This window comes from Lipophrys pholis, assembly GCF_963383615.2.
Source record: "Lipophrys pholis genome assembly, chromosome: 15".
NCBI classification, from domain to species: Eukaryota; Metazoa; Chordata; class Actinopteri; order Blenniiformes; family Blenniidae; genus Lipophrys; species Lipophrys pholis.
In genome coordinates, this window is record NC_137642.1 from 15,315,523 (window position 1) to 15,332,937 (window position 17,415).

Genomic DNA, 17,415 nt, shown 5'->3' on the forward strand with positions numbered 1-17,415 from the left:
CAGGGGCGGGGCACTACGGGGTTGCGAAGACCCTTCGTCGCCTGCGGGGACGCTTCTACTGGCCTGGCTGTCGGCAAGATGTGGAGTTGCATGTGCACTGCTGCGACAGCTGCACCGCCCAGAAGGGTCCAACTCAGCGCTCCCACGCTCCTCTGCAGCAGTATCTGGTGGGGGCCCCGATGGAGAGGATAGGGGTGGACATCCTCGGGCCCTTCCCGATCACAGACTCTGGCAACCGCTATGTGCTGGTGGCTATGGACTACTTCACAAAGTGGCCAGAGGCCTATGCAGTCCCAGATCAGACCGCCGCTACCACAGCAGAGAGGTTGGTGGAGGAGATGTTCGCCCGTTTCGGGGTTCCTGAGGAGCTCCATAGCGACCAAGGGCGGAACTTTGAATCCCAGGTCTTTGGTGAGATCTGCCGCCGGTTGGGGGTGAGTAAGACGAGGACAACCCCCCTTCATCCTCAGAGTGATGGTTTGGTGGAGCGATTCAATCGCACTCTGGCTACCCAGCTTGCCATCCTCACCAGCCAGCATCAGAGGGACTGGGACCGCCACCTTCCACTGGTTCTGTGGTCCTACCGATCGGCTGTGCAGGAGTCCAGCCAATGCACACCTGCAGCTCTCATGTTTGGGAGAGAGCTCCGGACACCGGTGGAGTTGGTGTTTGGTGCTCCGCCAGAACCGGAGATTGCCGGAGGAAAGGAGATGGATTACCTCCGCAGACTGAAAGAGCGACTGCAGGTTGTGCATGACTACACCCGTCAGGCCCAAGCTAATTCCAACGTTCGGCAGAAGAGGGCATACGACACCCGGTGCAGAGGACAAGCTTTTGGGCCAGGGGACCTGGTGTGGATATACTGCCCTGTCCGCAAAAAGGGGATCTCCCCCAAGCTTTGCAGCCACTGGCAGGGGCCTGGCGAGGTGGTGGGCCGTCTGTCTGAAGTGGTGTATCGGGTGCGGATGCCTGGTAAACGCCGCATTGTGGTGCTGCACCAGGACAGACTTTCACCATATCGCCCCCTTGCTCCACCAGCAGTTGTCGGAGGGGGTGATGGCAACCCCCCAGGCTCCAACCAGACTGACACTCCGCCAGGTCCGGCTGCTGGCTGCTCTGGACGGCCTGATCGCCAGCGGAGGCGGCCTGGACGCTTGAGAGACTTTGTCCTGGGTGATGGGGTCGCCGAGGACGACTGACCCCTCAGGTGGGGGCTGTGTAGCGATCAGGGAGCTGATCGCTGTGTATGCAGCAATGCATCTTGGGTGTTTGGGGAATATGGGCTTTAAACTTCAATTAATGTTGTTCTAATTAGTTTTGGCTGTAGTGTTGGTGTTTGTGTTGTCATGCTTTTACTGTTTTATCAGTTGACCCAATTTAATTTATTGTTATTTTAGCACCAAGTACGAGAGTTGTACTGTGTTTGATGTGCTCTGGTCCGTTTTCTTCAAATGTGTTCCTGCTGATTTTTCACAATAAAAGCGCCTGTCTGTACAGCGTGCGGAAGGAAGCCTGAATCGTCCTTCTTCTTCTCGGCTCGCCACAATATTAAACAAAACCACGGTGTAGATAATAAAAGTAAAATGATTATATTTATATCCAAGATAACTACACATATACACCAGAATCGGTATAATATTTGCCTTTACCAGTATATAAAACATTCCCTTTGTGGTTTTAGGAAGTTTTAAGAATAGTTTTAAAAAGGCCATCAGTTCAAATACCCGTAAGGCCTTTTCTGTGTGGAATGTGCATATTCTCCTAGTGTGTGTGTGTGTGTGTGGGGTTGAACTCCAAGTACTCCAAGTGCTCCAAGTACTCTGGTTTCCTCCCACAGTCCAAAAACATACATGTGAGGTTAATTGGGTTCCCCTAGGTGTGAATGTGAGTATATGGTTTTCTTTCTCTCTGTGTTTTCCCTGTGATGGACTGGTGTCCTGGTTTGATGGATGGATGGATGGATGGATGGATGGATGGATAATGACATGGTCCAAATATACACAGTTTATCTATCTCCATTCATTTTCCATGCCACTTATTAAGGTTGCGCTCTGGACCGGATGGGGGATAGGTCAGCAATGCATCGCAAGACAAAGAGGAGCAGACAGGTTTGGAAGCTTAAGAGTTTAGAAAAAACAACCTGGAATGGAATAACTTTGAACATTTAGTTGAGTGGAAAAAGTCCCTGATTTTTATTTATTTATTCTTTTTAATTATTATTTATAGGAAGTCACAAAAGAAATCGAAAATCGTGGGTATTTAAGTTTTTGGTTATAAAACTGTATTTAAAAACAATGAGAAAAGATACTTTGTTTGTTTGAACTAAACTGTAAAAAAAAAGGTGCCGCATTGTGTAATGTAGAACTTTGAACAGTAGAGGGCAGTAACAATCCACCGAATTTTGTTAGACTAAATATAATGTATAGTTCAACGTTTTATTTGATCATAGAAAATATATTTATAATCAAGACCAATATTTTAAAGTGCACTACTTGTGTTAGTTATTTTTATGTACATTAATTTTAATATCGCTTGGTTGGTTTTCTACTGCCAACACGCATATTTATTATTCTCAGTAACCAACAGTACCAGCAGTTTTCCCATCACATCATTGTCATGAATTATTTCATGAATGAAATTAAATCAGTGAAGGTCTAGCAAGCATGAAATGCAAACTTAGGCAATGGGTCCGGTCATATGTTTTAGGTCATCGTGTTGAAGAAGTAACAGAAATCTCACTTCAGATGGCAAGTAATTGTCACTTTAAAAATGATAATGAAGAAAAAGGTGAATCGGTTTACAGATTTCTACAATATCTGCTGGACATCAATAAAGACAATTTAACAATATGAATGACAAATGTTGAGGGTTGTTATGAACTGTGACTAAAGGAAGCCTGAAGTCTTTTGCACTGGTAAAGCGAAAAGGTCATGGGTTTGAGTTTGGGCTGGGCCTTTCTGCATGGAGTTTCTCCACTTTAAACCCACAGTCCAAAAGGGTTAAATGAAGTCAAATGTTGTGAATGTGTGTGCTGTTGTCTGATTGTTTCTGTGTGTCTGTCCTATAATGGCCTGAAAACTTGTCCGGGGTGTGTTCTGTCTTCAGCCATACGATAAGCTGCAGCACCCTACTACCCTAAACCCAAGCTTCTATATCCACATGATTCAACTAACTGAAGTATTTCAAGAGTACGTGGGAAGACACTGGAGCTCTCGGAGGAAAGTATCTGAGTATAGGGGCTTTGTATTTTTGAGCTAAGTGCACTAATTGCTTCACAGCAAATCAAGTAGAATTCGCACATATAGCACGCGGTCACACCTCAACAGTCTCCACACGCTTTACATTACCAGTAACTTTCACACATTTCAGACACAGATGGCGACAGCTGCCAGGCAAGGTGCTCACGCACCATGTCGTATCTTGCCCGAGGAATTTTCGACACATAGACAGGGTGAGATAGAGGATCAAACAGTCAACTTTGGGATTACAAGATGATCCGCTCCATCAACTGAGCCACAGCCACCCTGAAAACAGAGCGTGCTCTCAGTAATTACTCATCCTCAATGCCAAAACACTGTAGGTCAAAGGAAAGGCACAGCTCGGGAAGTTTCGGTAACGTTATTTACAACACATGGCCATGTTTCTTTCAGATTAGAATGTCAAGAAATGGGATTTCGCACATATTTCTCACAAAAGATTCGATTTTTATGTTTTAATGTTCAGCGCTCCGTCTTTAACCGAACATTTAAAAAAAAAAACCAGCAAGGCTTGATTCCACATGCAAATGCAGTCGTGTCTTATTATGCACTGTCACATGACTTCCATAATGAAGAATAAATCAATCCAGCCAGAGTGAGCAGAGACATAAATATCAAAATTGTTAACTCTAATTCGGGAATCTTTGGTGTCCGTGGACTTCTGCGGTCGTTATGATTCTGATCAGTGTGCAGGGAAACAACTTTAAAAGGTCAAGTGAATCGAGAATTGGCCGTTCAGCAGCCTCATCTGCTCAAATCTAATTTGTGGGCAAGTAAAGCAGCCAGCATGCTGTGCTGAAGATGTCAAGTCAATATCACGGCTGGGAGACAAGAGGGGCATTTCATATGCGATCCAGATGTTCGTGCTGATATTACTGACACCACTGACATTGCATCAAAAGGACTGAGCGAAACATGGGCCTTTTTTAATTTGATACATACTGATAGAAAGGCGTCTTGAGGAGAGTTTATGCGATTCACCTTGCATGCAGAGAAAATGCTCTTCGGAGGGTAAACTTTTTTTTTTTAATTGGGACAGAGTTTATTTGCAGAAAGAGAAGGAGGAGTCCGCCTATATTCTGCCTCTTATTGCCGCGTCTGCAGCTGTTTCCACAACAACAAAACCACCTTTTTTTTGCGTATGTAAAGTCATGCAGGCCCGCATTAGCTCGCTTTTAATGATGAGCTCATTATACTGTGCAAAGATAATGGATTGCACGAACTAATGCGAGATGTGTGTGCGAAGAGGAGTTGGAGTGGCTCAGCTTTTGTAACCTGAGAGGGTACAAAACGCTTTCACGAGGCACAAGAGCAGCACGATTAAACCTTTTGAAGAGGACACTGGAGAAGGGAGACCAATTAAAGCAAGAAAATCCTTTTTTTGTTCTGCTCATTGGAGTACATGTAATGAAAACAAATGGCTTAAGAAATGACCGCGTATGAGTCTGAAATCTCAGTCAGCAGGTATAGATAGTGCTCTGCACCATGAAGAGGCGCACTGAAGCCATGGCTCACCGTTGGCGGACAGAAACGTCTGCGGTGAACTTTGTGGAACTCATCAGGGATGCCTCCGCTCAGTCGCCAATTAATAACAACCTTTTGTTTTACTGTAAGTAAGGTGTGATAAGATAATCAGACGTGGAGAGAGTTCTGAATTTTTTTTTCCCCCAAAGAACATTTAACTGATACCCAAATTGCCTAATTAAAAGTTGGACTAGTTTTGCAAGGAAAAACTTTTAAAAGTACAACACACTCATCTCACAAACCTGAAGTATATGTTTTGTTTAGTTTTTGTTTTTTTCCAAACAAAAGCAGACATGAAGCATGCATTGTCTCTGTTGAAAGAACAAACACTGACAACAGTAATGTAGGAGAAAAGTTTGCATTTTAATTCAAACAATTGGTTTATTTAATCAATCCATCTTTTGGGCTGTTTTATCACTTTAGGGTCACGGGGATGTGAGCTTATCCAGTGGGTGAAGGCAGGATTCACCCTGGACAAGTCACCAGCGTTTCACAGGACACTCTCACATTCACACTTATGCTAAATTTATGTTTGACAATAGATCTTTAAACTTTTTTTTGGACCGTAAAGAGAAAATCCAGGGATGCAGAGGGAGAACAAAAAAATAAATAAAATGGAAAACTCCAGATACTGGATTCAAACCAGGAATATTCTCTCTGTGGAGATCCAGTGCTAATCACTACACAGTGTCACCTCTAGCATTATTACTGTATCAAAAGTAGGAAAGGATAGTAAACTGTGTTTAAGATAACTTGGGAAAACACGACAACCACACAAATAACAATAAATCATGTATTTGGAATATTTGTAATTTGTTACTTTCACTCTTTAGTAATGGTACTTACTTACTTACTTTCACTCTTTAGGAATAGTACTTACTGACTTTCACTCTTTACTAATAGACATTAACTAAATTTGGCCGTTTTCTATTAATCAGATGCCCTTTTATGGAGTCTGTTATGCATCTATCCATTTTTATTTTGTTTTTATGATTTAAAGTGTGGCTGGTATTGAATAATACATTAAAAATGACTCATAATGCTCTAATGTTCCTTCTATTTAGCAGTCACACAACAGATTATTCCAAACTAATGTGCACTGAGTCAATCATGTTTGGAGTGAAATAATTGCCTGAATCGCTGTCAGTCCGGACCAGCCTGAACTTTTCTTTTTTTTTTTAATCCATTCCCTGGGAGCACATTGCCCTATTGGTATGCGCTCAGCAGGGAGCCTCTTGGTTCTCCAGCAGAATATGGCCAATAACGTGTGTGAGGGGCGGGGAGCCGCGCGCGCTGCAGACCACTGATCCAGGCGGTGAGGGGAGGCGGCAGGCAGGCAGGCAGCAGGCAGCGGTGGTAGGGATGGACTCACACCTCTGAATCACAACTCAGCCTCCAGTCAACTATCTCCGAAACCTGGATCCACTCGGTTGATTTTATTTTTTTTTATATTTTTTTCACTTAGAAGGGAATTTGTTTTCTCCTAGTGTTGCTCACTTAAGACTGGTCGATCACTACTGCTTCCATTAAAAAAAAAAAAAAAAGATTCGGGAACGGTTTTGTAGTTGCATTCCGACGTGCAGCGCTCCTGTCGTCTCACCTGCACCGTGTCGGCTGAAGAGATCACAATGCATCCAGATAAGTGCTTACCTGAGCTGGTGGCGGAGAAAAACAGCCTGGACCCCTCCTTTGCGCACGCTGTGCGCCTCCTGGCAGAAGGTAAGTCAGGTATTTTTCTTTTTCCCCAAGTCCAAGCCACTGTAATCAGTGTTTACCGTTATTCGCCGCGTTCAGTGCAGCTCGCAGCACGGATGCATTGAAGGGGACAAACACGGGAATACCGAGTGCTTATGTGAACACGTTGCCCTTGAATGTAAATGTTGCAGGAATTCACGGTCCCTTATTTGCTTCTGTGCAGAAGTTTTGTACGATTTTCTATTGTACAGTGAAGAAAAGCCTTGCGCACAGAAAGTAGAATAAAGTGTGTGAAAAGTCGGACACGAACATCCTTTTTTTTTCTTTTTTTTTTTTTTTGAAACTCAGTGCCCTCCAAGGTCAAGCACCATCACCCGGAGCTCTCCTCTCCTGCTTAGAGCAGAAACACTGACAGGACTAATCACTTTAATTGTGTGATTGATTGGATTTAAGCGGTGCTGTTCATCCTCTGGCAACTACAGGCGAGCTGGCAGCTGTTTCATATTCTGCATATGGTCAGTATTTCTGTAGGAGCTGTAATTTTGCTTTAAAAACTTATTCTATGGTAATCACTGCAACTGTTTTCTTCGGGAACTTGGCACCTCGGGGGTAGTGGTTATTGGTGTTGTGTTGCAGCAAGACAATCCTTGGTTCCAAATCCAGTGGCGGCTTTTCTGTGGAGTTATATCTGAGGTGAGTCGGTGTCTCTGGATGGAAAACTATTGTATGTCGCTGTCTGTCTCTCTCTGTGATGGACTGGGTCTCGGGTCAGCTCCAGCCCGCCACAAACCTGAATTTAACAAAGTGGCGTAGACGACAGATAGATAGATAGATAGATAGATAGATAGATAGATAGATGGAAACAGTCCTAAAAGTGAGCTACAGATCACAGAGAGAAATGTAAATGCTGAGGAAATTATGAGCATGAGTCATGGATTCCTACAATCAAAAAAATTGCATTCAGACTTCTTCTTCCTCACATCAGCTCTTAAAAACCACGAATATCATCAAGGTCACAAAAAGAGACTATTTCTTATTGAGGCGTGTGTTCTTCAAGCTCAGCTTCATCATAATGTATATCCAACAGGGCGGTTTAATGAAGTTCAGCCCGCAGCATATAAAGTATGTCTTCCTCCTTGGTCTCATTCACATGCTGAGAATCCGTCACTCTGATAAGAAACTTATCTCCTCAGAGTAAACACAGGAACTCACCTCGACTCATTCAGCCTGTCCAACTTTTGGCATTTCTCAAGTACACATCTCCACCGCGGGTTCGCTCGTAGTGACGGCTCGCAGTAGGTGGAAGTGCAACACCCAAAATAGCACCGGAAAGGGAGTGAGTGGTGTGTTCATGTAGTGAATGGATGAATGACTGTATTGTCACTCTCGTGTGCTCGACCCGAATCTGCTCGGTCTCCATCTGCTCACTTACCTCGTGGACAGATACGAGACACAACAAACAAGATGCAGACAAAATGCTCAAAACTGTAACCTTTTGAGAAATAGTGTGGCTTAATAACCAAATAAAAAATGCTTTGAGATGTTGAACAGGGTTAAGTAAAATGCTTAATCAGGCATTTGAAGACTGAACAACACCCCTGGGACACCTCATTCAATTTAAAGTACACTATTTACAGTATTTTTTTAATTTGTTATTATTAGGTTTGTGAAGGCAGTGTTTTATATTGTGATATTTTTTTTTTTGGGGGTGCTTAAATGTTAATTATGGATTTAAAGACGTGAAGCTTCTGTGCTGGTGAGATTAATATGCAGTAAGTAACAGGGTGTTCACGCTCTGCTGTTCTGCCCCCTTGAGCCTTCCTGTTGAAATGTGTTGATGAGGCACCTGACAGTCCCGCTCTTGTCACTAACTGTGCTGCAGATGGGATCATCTGTCACACTGTGCACTTTGCCAGATTCACTCAATGCTGACTCACGAAGCCAATCCAACCAATACGATCCTGCCTCCATTAGAACACTTATTAGTCCATTAAAATAGATTTGTCATTGTCTTCTCGCCCTGACATTTTTCCATTCATATATATTGATTTCAGCCAACTAAATCAGATACCGAATGCACATGGAATTAACTTCCAATTTCATATAATTAGGAAAGCATTCTGTTGGGCTCTCCTACAATAATGTATAATAACCTTGGGTACAAGAATAAAACAGTGAAATCCATTGTATTAAATTATATTTTTTCCCCATGAAAAGAATCTTGTTCACAAGGTCAGCACTGTATCCTCAATGCACCATGCACAGTAGTGAACAATCAGTATAATAAACTATCACTTCTCTCAGTCTCCCACCGTCAGCTCTGACAATGTTCAGAATAATCCACCGTGGGCTGCATTTGAAATAATGCTCATCATTCACGGTTGTTATTTTAGTTTGTCCTTCTCTGCTCATAGATAATGTAAAATCATGCATATGAGTGGACAGCAAGATAAACTACACTTCCAAATTTATAGATTCACAGCTATTTATCATTTAATAGCATAGCCTGTAATCCTGCATTATTCACATCCTGCACAATAAACTGCATAACACAGATTAACCGTGGTCTCAGTTATCATCTCCATATTCAAGATGTGAATTATTTACTGCATGTGTTTGGATTGTGTTGCCTTTAAATCATTCCTCTGAAAAGATTTAAAAGTGTTTAGGATGGATATCTTCAAGTCCTGGGATCTAATGGAAGGCGTCGTGAAGGATATTTCTCTTTCAGAGCTGAATTAAATCCTGTGTTTGTTGTTATTGAAACATTGGAATTGAGCAGGTCGACCTCATCGACTCCTACAGCACATAGTGAAAGCATAAAGCATGACGTTGACTCTCATCAGGTCTGCTGCTTTGCAACACTTTTTGTGTCCTGGTCACAAAGTCAGTTTGTGTCATGAGGAGCATGAAGCTAATGGCTGATGGATGAATGATTCGACTGACGTATAACAGTTACATTCGCTCTCATGCACTGCACTTTAATCCCCCTCTAGCTGAGGAACTGTGTACTTTTATAAAGTGGTCTGAAGTCAGAAACAAGCCAGGCAAGCCTTTAATAGATCCCACTGGCTCTCTTTGTAAGACTCGCCTGTACAACACGTAGCTTCGTCTTCCAATGAAAACCAATGGGATTCCTAATAAGGTGACAAGGAAAGGAGGCAGACTGGAAGCATCTGACAGACAAGGAGAACAATGCTGGCTGAGGAGCAAAAGGAAAAAAGAGGAGTAGAATGTTCTACTGTATTTCTCATTTTTAGGCAACATGTCATCTCTTCACATAGCCATGGCATAGGCGATGTACACTATATATACAGATACACTGTTTCTATATATATATATGTCTTTGCGTGTATGTGTGCTGTTCATGTATGTGCTCCTCTGAACTGTGGCACTGCAAACACTCTTCATATTTCTCCCTGAAATGTGAAGAATTCACACTTGTCTGAATAAAAGATGAATGTAGACATGGAGGAGGACCAACTTTATGACTCACGTCGAGTAAAATAAGAGTAGAAGAAAATCCCTGCATCTTTTCAGTCGTCAAGTTTCTCAGCGTTCCAGTTGAACGTCCTTAAGTTTCAATGAGTGATCTTTTTTTTTTTTCTTTTTTTTTTTTAAACTGCAGATAACTTCTGTCAAAGTGAAAGACTGTTGTACGCATGCAAAGCGCTTTCTAGTCGACCCCATCTGTGGGTTTTGTACTCGTCCTGTTAGCGTTCACCTTGCATTTAGCCATTATTAGTAGTGCTTGAACACTTGAGCCTTGAGCTGCACTTTGTTCCGGTGACACACATTGGAAATGTCCTTTGAAAGAGATGAAGTAACGAGGAGGTAATAACCGTTTCTAACGGTGTCTGCTTGAATGCATTGTGTGCATGTGAAGGGAGTGTTCTTTAAAATTCTCCAACTTTATTTTGCTCCATGAAAAGCTCAGTAAAAACAACTCCTCCTTTTTTGTGCACAGAATTCGTCACTTTAATTAAATTGACTCAGACAACACCTCAGTTTTAGTCCGATAATAATGGAGAGCCATGAGTAGAAATTCAATTGCTAAACGTGATTGAGTGACCTGTATAAGAAATAATCACTGAGGTACTTAAAAGGAATAAACCTTTCATCAAAACGAAGGTATATATCTAAGTTTCAGGCTTGAATGTGGATCGTTTCAATACTGAAATCTGGTCTTTCTGTCTCATTCAGGGCCGAACAAAGAACGAAAAACGCCTGTGACAAAGTCACGTTAACATGTTATGAAAGATAACTAAATATGTATCATAGTATATATAGAAAACATCTGTTAAACAGACAAACCTTACACTACGTGTAATATATGCCCATGTAAACTATAATTCAATCAGATTGTATACAATTATATATACTGTATATATATATATATATAAATAAGTATATACTGTACATCCTTGGCACAAATTCCTTCAGAGGCTGCAAACGTTTTCCGTTGGAGCATGTTACAGCCCACACGCTGTATGGCCTTGCCTCCGCCTCTGTGTGTGTTTGCTACCGTGTGCTGTTTGACAGAAAGTACCCTCACCGACTTCCTCCTCCAGTTCTGATGTGGAGCACTTTGATTGGAGGAAAACAGCTAATTAGCTCAGCTCCGCCCACCAGCTGGGGCCATTTAACAGCTCCAGCAGACTCCCCATTGGCGGCTAATGTGGAAGGTGTCTGCTCAGTCTGTCTCAAAGAACCTTGGTCTGTGCTTGAACTAGTTTGTGATCTTTTAAACTCTGCTCCACGCCGATCTTTGAGTGTGTGAATTTTAGGCCCCGTTTACCCGACAACGAATACGAGTGTATTTGCAAAACTTTCTTCACTTTTGGGGCAGTCCGTCTACATGACACCAGTGTTTTGATACCGGCTCCCAAGGTGGAAAGATTCTTTCACGTTTGCTATTCCCCCCTGCAGAGACTGCTGGAGGCTACGGAGTGCTCTTACTGCGCATGCGCATATATCTCACCCTCCCTCCCCTTCCCTCTGCTCATCCACTTGTAGACAAACATGGCGGACCCGTAGCGGTTTGACCCGCGGTCCGTTTTATCGTCCATATCAGTAGTTTTATAGTTGCGACTCACCCCTGATAGCGTCCGATGCGTCATCACTCCATGCAGATGTTGGGTTCTCTCCATTTTGTATTGTTCTCTGCCCACATGTCTGTGTGGTTTCATTTCAAAAATCAAGCAACAGCGCCCTCCCGTAGCCCGGCTTACCAAGTACATCGCTGTCAGTGTGTCCGCTGCTGCAGTGTAAACGCACTCCTTTCTTTTTAACGGATTAGGTGTTGTCACGTGAAACGTTGTGGTGTAAACGAGGCCTTAGTTAAACTTTAGTCATCTTGAATCATTGTCCAACAGTTGGGTGAAGGTACCAGCTGTTTTGTTTTGCATTAATTACTGGTTTTGTTTGTTTCAAGTTTGCCACTCATGTTTATTAAATGTGTGTTGTTTGGAACTTTAGTGAACGTCCTTCTAGGGAAGAAGCTGCCTTTTTATTCTATTTAATCCATCATCGAATAGTTCGCCATCAGGTAATGCCACCCCTGTTTGCCCTTTTTGTGGGGTAGTACCTGCTTGGTCATCCTTTGTTATATTGTGCGTGTGGTTGGGTTTCTGTTTGATTATTGTCAGCATGAGAACTACCAATAAAACCCTCACATCACCCAAACGCAAACAGGTGATTGTTACTTCCCACACCTACATCCTTCTCCTAGCAGAGCCGAGTCGTAACAGAGCACAATCAACTGAGGCAGTTCACTCAGGTTCCTCCCTTAATAAGAAGCTGGTCAATGGTAACCTGGTGAAGCATTATGACTGCCGGCTGCTTAGCTAATCCCTGCCTTTGTATGTCCGTACAGCATTGTTGATACTTTAACCCACTGAGGCCTGAGGCAACATTTTGCCGAGCCAACATGTATGTACTTCCTTCAGTGCTTAATGCAATATGTAATCGTCTTCTCCCTCAAGTGTGTCTGCAGAACACAATACATTTGTCAGTAGACTCCAAAACCATGAAATCTTCACCTTGTATCCAGCTCTGAAGTGAAGATAATAGCTGTTGCTCCAGGTCTTAATAAAGGAAGAAGGTCAAGGTTACACCTGCTGTTTCTTTAAACATTCGTCAAACAAAGGACAAACTCAGTCATTGGGCACAGTCCGGAGCAGGACTTAACCCTGGAGCATCCCTGGGATTTAGAAACTCCCTCCGTCTCTCAAGCAAGTGAACATTTCTTAGGTTTGTTGTAAAAGCCAACTATAAAGCAAAAAACAGAGGAAAGGTGGAATCGCCATCATAGAACCTAGGGCATTTGAATCGGCATGCATCATTGTAATGATCAAATAATGCAAAAGGCGGAGAACAGGAAATGAGAGCAATATCTGGTGAAGCCACTCATTTGATTGAAAAATAGCATCCATCGTCTTGGTGCTCATATATGCTGTGCAAAGTTTTCAAGGTCCTCGAATTGTTGCAGATATCTGTGTGAATCTACAGTTGCCTTCTGTGGATTTGTGTAATCGCAGTGGCTTCCCAAGGCCTCAAAGTCTATTCAGGAGTTCTTGTTTAAGATAGTTTTTATGATTCTTGCTGCATGTTAGTGCTCACTGTCAGGCTGCACAGTTTCACTCTGGTTAGACATCTCTGTTAGGATATTGCCTAATTTAGGAATTGCAATAAGAATTGAAACATCTGAAGGATTTATAATGTTTGCACTTCAGTGTACAGCCTAGATTTTGTTAGAGCTTATTTTAATGATGCTCTGCTTCGGAGTACCCTTCTGTCTCTAAATCACAATCTGATTATCACTCATTTATCCCTCCTTGTCTTGTGTACATATGACTCGTCAGATTCTCAGTGTATCCACTACAGCCTGCTGAGTATCCAGCAGTGACCCCAGCTCGCAGTGACAGATAAACAGCACCCCGTGTGGTATGACCTATCAAAAGGACACAAAAATTACATTTCAGGAAAGTGAGACGTTGAATTACATTTTCGGCATTTAACCGACGCTCTTATCGAGAGTGACTCACAATAAGTGCACGGGTCGAATACGATTCAATTCCAAGCTTTTCATGCAACAGAAAAGAGTGACAGAGCCGTAGATATTAGGAAACACAGTTTGCTGCTGTGCCCCTTGAATGTTCACATATATCAGAGAAGTATACAAATCAAGAGGAATCAGGGTTTTTTTCATAACACAACATCCAAAATGGGCCAAATACAGCACGACCGCAGTTTGTGGTGTTTAGTTTGATAAATGTGTGAATCTACTTAGTCAATAATTTCAAATAAGTTTGATGAGGCAAATTTAAAGGGACCATGAACCAGTGGAATTAATCACAATTAATCAAAGGTAACCATGATAATGGAGAAATTGCAAAAGCATAAAACATGTTTTGATATAAAATGTAGTTCAAGCAAGGTTTTGATGCTTTTTTAATTTTAGGTATACTTTGATATAGTGTGTCAGGACATTTTATGAATATCTCATTGTTTCCCCATAATTGTATTTGAGATTTTTAAAGGTTTGACAAACAAAAATTGCACACCGAGTAAGGACTTCAATCTCTTTTTGATATCTGGCAGTTCGGCAATATGACTTTGAGATTTTGATGGTGGATGATGTTACTAATGGTTAACATGCCAGTGAAGCTTGTCTGTGATTGGGCCATCCTAAACTCTTTTCTGGTTGTTTTGGAGTTTTCAAAATATCGTGAACAATTCAAGAGATTTAAAGATGCTATTCTGTCTCGATTTCCTCACAGTATATTGGTATGGCTACAGCAGCTCAAAGACAAGTTACTTTCTAAATACTTCCAGCAACCCTCACTGAATGCAGAGATGGATTTATCAAACTGTCAACCATATAATCTATCAGTTATTTAATGGTATTAATACACAGTTGTGGTTGCAAGATATGAATGTCAGCAGATGAAACAACACTAAACAATAGTGTATTTGACACAAAGCCCATTGGAAAAAAAACCCTGTATTTTAGACATTTGGACAAAACCCAGTACTGCGCGTATTGTGCATGCAACAGGAGCAACTGGAACGGTAAATCCCCTCCATGGCCACAAGACCGATCGCACATATGGATGATATATAGCACCTGTGAAAAATAGCTGCCTACCGAGCCACTCTTCCTGCGTTTACTATGTAATTTGTATGATTAGCGATTCTTTTTTCATTCCCTTCGAGCAGAGAATTTTAGAATGACATTATAATTACATTGGAGACTTCATACTTTAGCGCTCTGTCAACTGCAATATTTGCCTCAGTACTGCTCAGTTAAAAACACATAAACAGCATGAGGCCAAACAGGGGAACATAATGCCAGCCCCATGCTTTTATAATCATCAGTCCAGCGTGGGGAAAAGAAAAAAAAAAAAAAAGGCCAAAGTTAATTGCACGTCTTGTTGTTTGCCCCCCCCCCCCCCCCCCCCCACCAGGTCCACTCTGCCAGGCGGAGTGCTATTCCCACCTCTTTCTGCATTTGGATGTGAACAGGCAATCAGTTATTGGAGAGTAATTACACTGATTCATTTTCACACCCATTGTGAAGTCATTATTGTAGATATAGTATTGAGTAGCGAGAAGAAATCAGTGAATAATTTAACTGACTGCTAATGGAAGTGCTCTACAAAGTCTTTGTTTTTTGGCCTTTGACTGAAGTTGGCGTAATGGCCCGCAGTGCAATAAAGCACAAAAATGTAATAATCACCCAGTGCACCTCATGCGGTTCAACAGTATGTAAATCAAAGCTTTAGGAGAAGTTTATTATCAACCAACAATGTAGTGACTCTTTAAACTTTCACCAATTGGCTGTTTCTGCAGATTTTATGGATCTCTTTCAAGAGCTTCTACCAGAGAAGTGCTCTTCAGCTGTAGCTTACAAAAACAGCTCAAACTCAATGTGAAGTCAAACTACAACTGGGGTCATGCAAACCTTGCAGAAGTGATGTTGTGTTCAAATAGGTTTCCTTTCTATCTGCACTTTTTTCTTCTTCTGTAATGTTCGTCTATCAGCTTGTAGGTTATTCAAGGTTTCCAGTCTTTCAGCCAGCTTTGCAAAATAAAAGGTGAGTAGAGTGAAAAAGAGGAGGATGCTTACTACGTGCATTATTTGTCTACACAAAGCACATGTCAGATTCCAGGATGTCCTGAGTCTGCTCCGATGGGTGCGATAACGTTCATCTACGTGCTCTGTTTTAGCTCATCAAATCCCTGCATGGCATGACAGTGCAGAAGTGTTGAGATTAATCAAACCTATGTCGGGTGGAATTAATTTGGATTGGACTCATTAGGGTGACTCATCTCATCCCTATGGGGTTGTTTTCGCTGGATTCATGTTTCCCTGTTGACCAAGCTGAAAAATTTTTTAAAAAAAAGGACCTCCAGCTCCGAAATAAATTTCAATTGTATCTCACAAAAATGACCTTACTCTTGCAAACGCACACATTTTATGATGGGCTGCTACTCAGCAGAAGAACAAACTGCATGATTTAGTGGGAAAAGCCTGTATGGAAAACAACCGGAGGAATCCTATAAAGCTACATTGTGGGGATAAACAGCCAAAGCAGTGAATGTATTATCTCCAACAAACGATGCTTCTTCAATCTCGTTCTTCTTGTGCTATTAAACTCTAGCCGAGCTTCTCAAAAAGGCTCCGGCAATGTAGGTCATTTCTGTTCCTTTTATGTTAGCATTTTTAATCAAATGTTTACCCAGTTGTATTATAAGGCTTTCCTTTCCTCCATGTATCCCATTGTCTTTTCTCAGTGACATTATTTATTAATACACAAGCTTATTTAGAAGATGAAAGCAGACTTCAGTGGTCAGGATCAGGACCAGGACCAGGACCAGGACCAGGCGTAAAGGTGCTTGGAACTCTATAATGTACACATGTAAGCATATGAACGTGCATGCTGGAGGCATTTGAATTACATGTTATGGTCTAAACAGTGCAATACAAATATTGATGATTAGATTAATGGACTCATTTATATTATTTATATAATGAAAAATATATTTATTGACAATTCTATGGCATTCGGGATGAATGAACTTCAAACTGTTCCCCAGTCTCTGTTGTGGTTCTCTGATGCTGTGTGGAGACCAACACAGATGTATTTAACCTTAAGCCATGGCACGCTGATAGAGCACTTTTTCTCTTTTTTCAGCAAAAACCGTGTCGCCGAACTCATACAGTTGCACACATTTATCTGGTGGCTGCCCAGTTAAACCGCAGGGTTTTTTTTCCTTCAGCCTTGGCCACTGAGCGGCTCTGCTGAAGCATGTTTGGGCAGCGCAACAGAGGGGATCAAGAGCACCAGAATAGTCACTGAGTGTTTTACTCCTTCAGTTTCCCAAATGAGATTTTCTTTTTTGTCATCCAGCGTGAGGACTGAAACCAGTGACCTTCAAAGCACATCCTCGCTTCTCTGATCTTTAGGCTGCTGCCGCTTCCTACCGCGTATTTGACAAACATTATACCAGTGTGGGCTTTCCCCCCCCGGATTTATTTATTGTAAGCTCATCTTCCTCTTTTGGTTTCTTTTCCCCCTTTGTCAATCTCTTGCGTTCTCTTTTTGTCACACAGTCCCCTTTACAGTTCAGTGGCAGGCTGGAGACCAGACTGAAGTGCTCCTTTCTAAGCAGCGTTAAAGCGTTTCAACTTTACAAAGACAGAGAAACTGAAAACAAAAACACAGTTGCTTTGTCGAAATAAAATATAACCCATAATTGGGTAAATTTGAGCTCAGAATCTTCCTGAAAACACATCTTGTTCAAACCCAGAGCTGGAAATGTTAAATGAGCTTAATTTTGAGGCTATAAGCAGTTGCACATGGCAAGAACCCTCCTAAATGACTAAAAGATGCTGCTGCACTCATCAACCTATCGCTAAATGGCAACATCTCAT

At 42.0% G+C, this 17,415-nt stretch overlaps 1 protein-coding gene across 1 annotated transcript in view; it reads left to right on the plus strand.

Moving 5' to 3' along the window:
• The first annotated feature begins 6,083 nt into the window (after window positions 1–6,083).
• khdrbs2 (KH domain containing, RNA binding, signal transduction associated 2) overlaps window positions 6,084–17,415 on the plus strand; it is a 65,719-nt gene continuing 54,387 nt past the window's right edge. Inside the window, exon 1 of the mRNA XM_080481245.1 lies at window positions 6,084–6,500. Coding sequence (XP_080337371.1) covers window positions 6,410–6,500 — 91 coding nt within the window. The 5' untranslated portion in view covers window positions 6,084–6,409. The remainder of the gene's footprint in view (window positions 6,501–17,415) is intronic.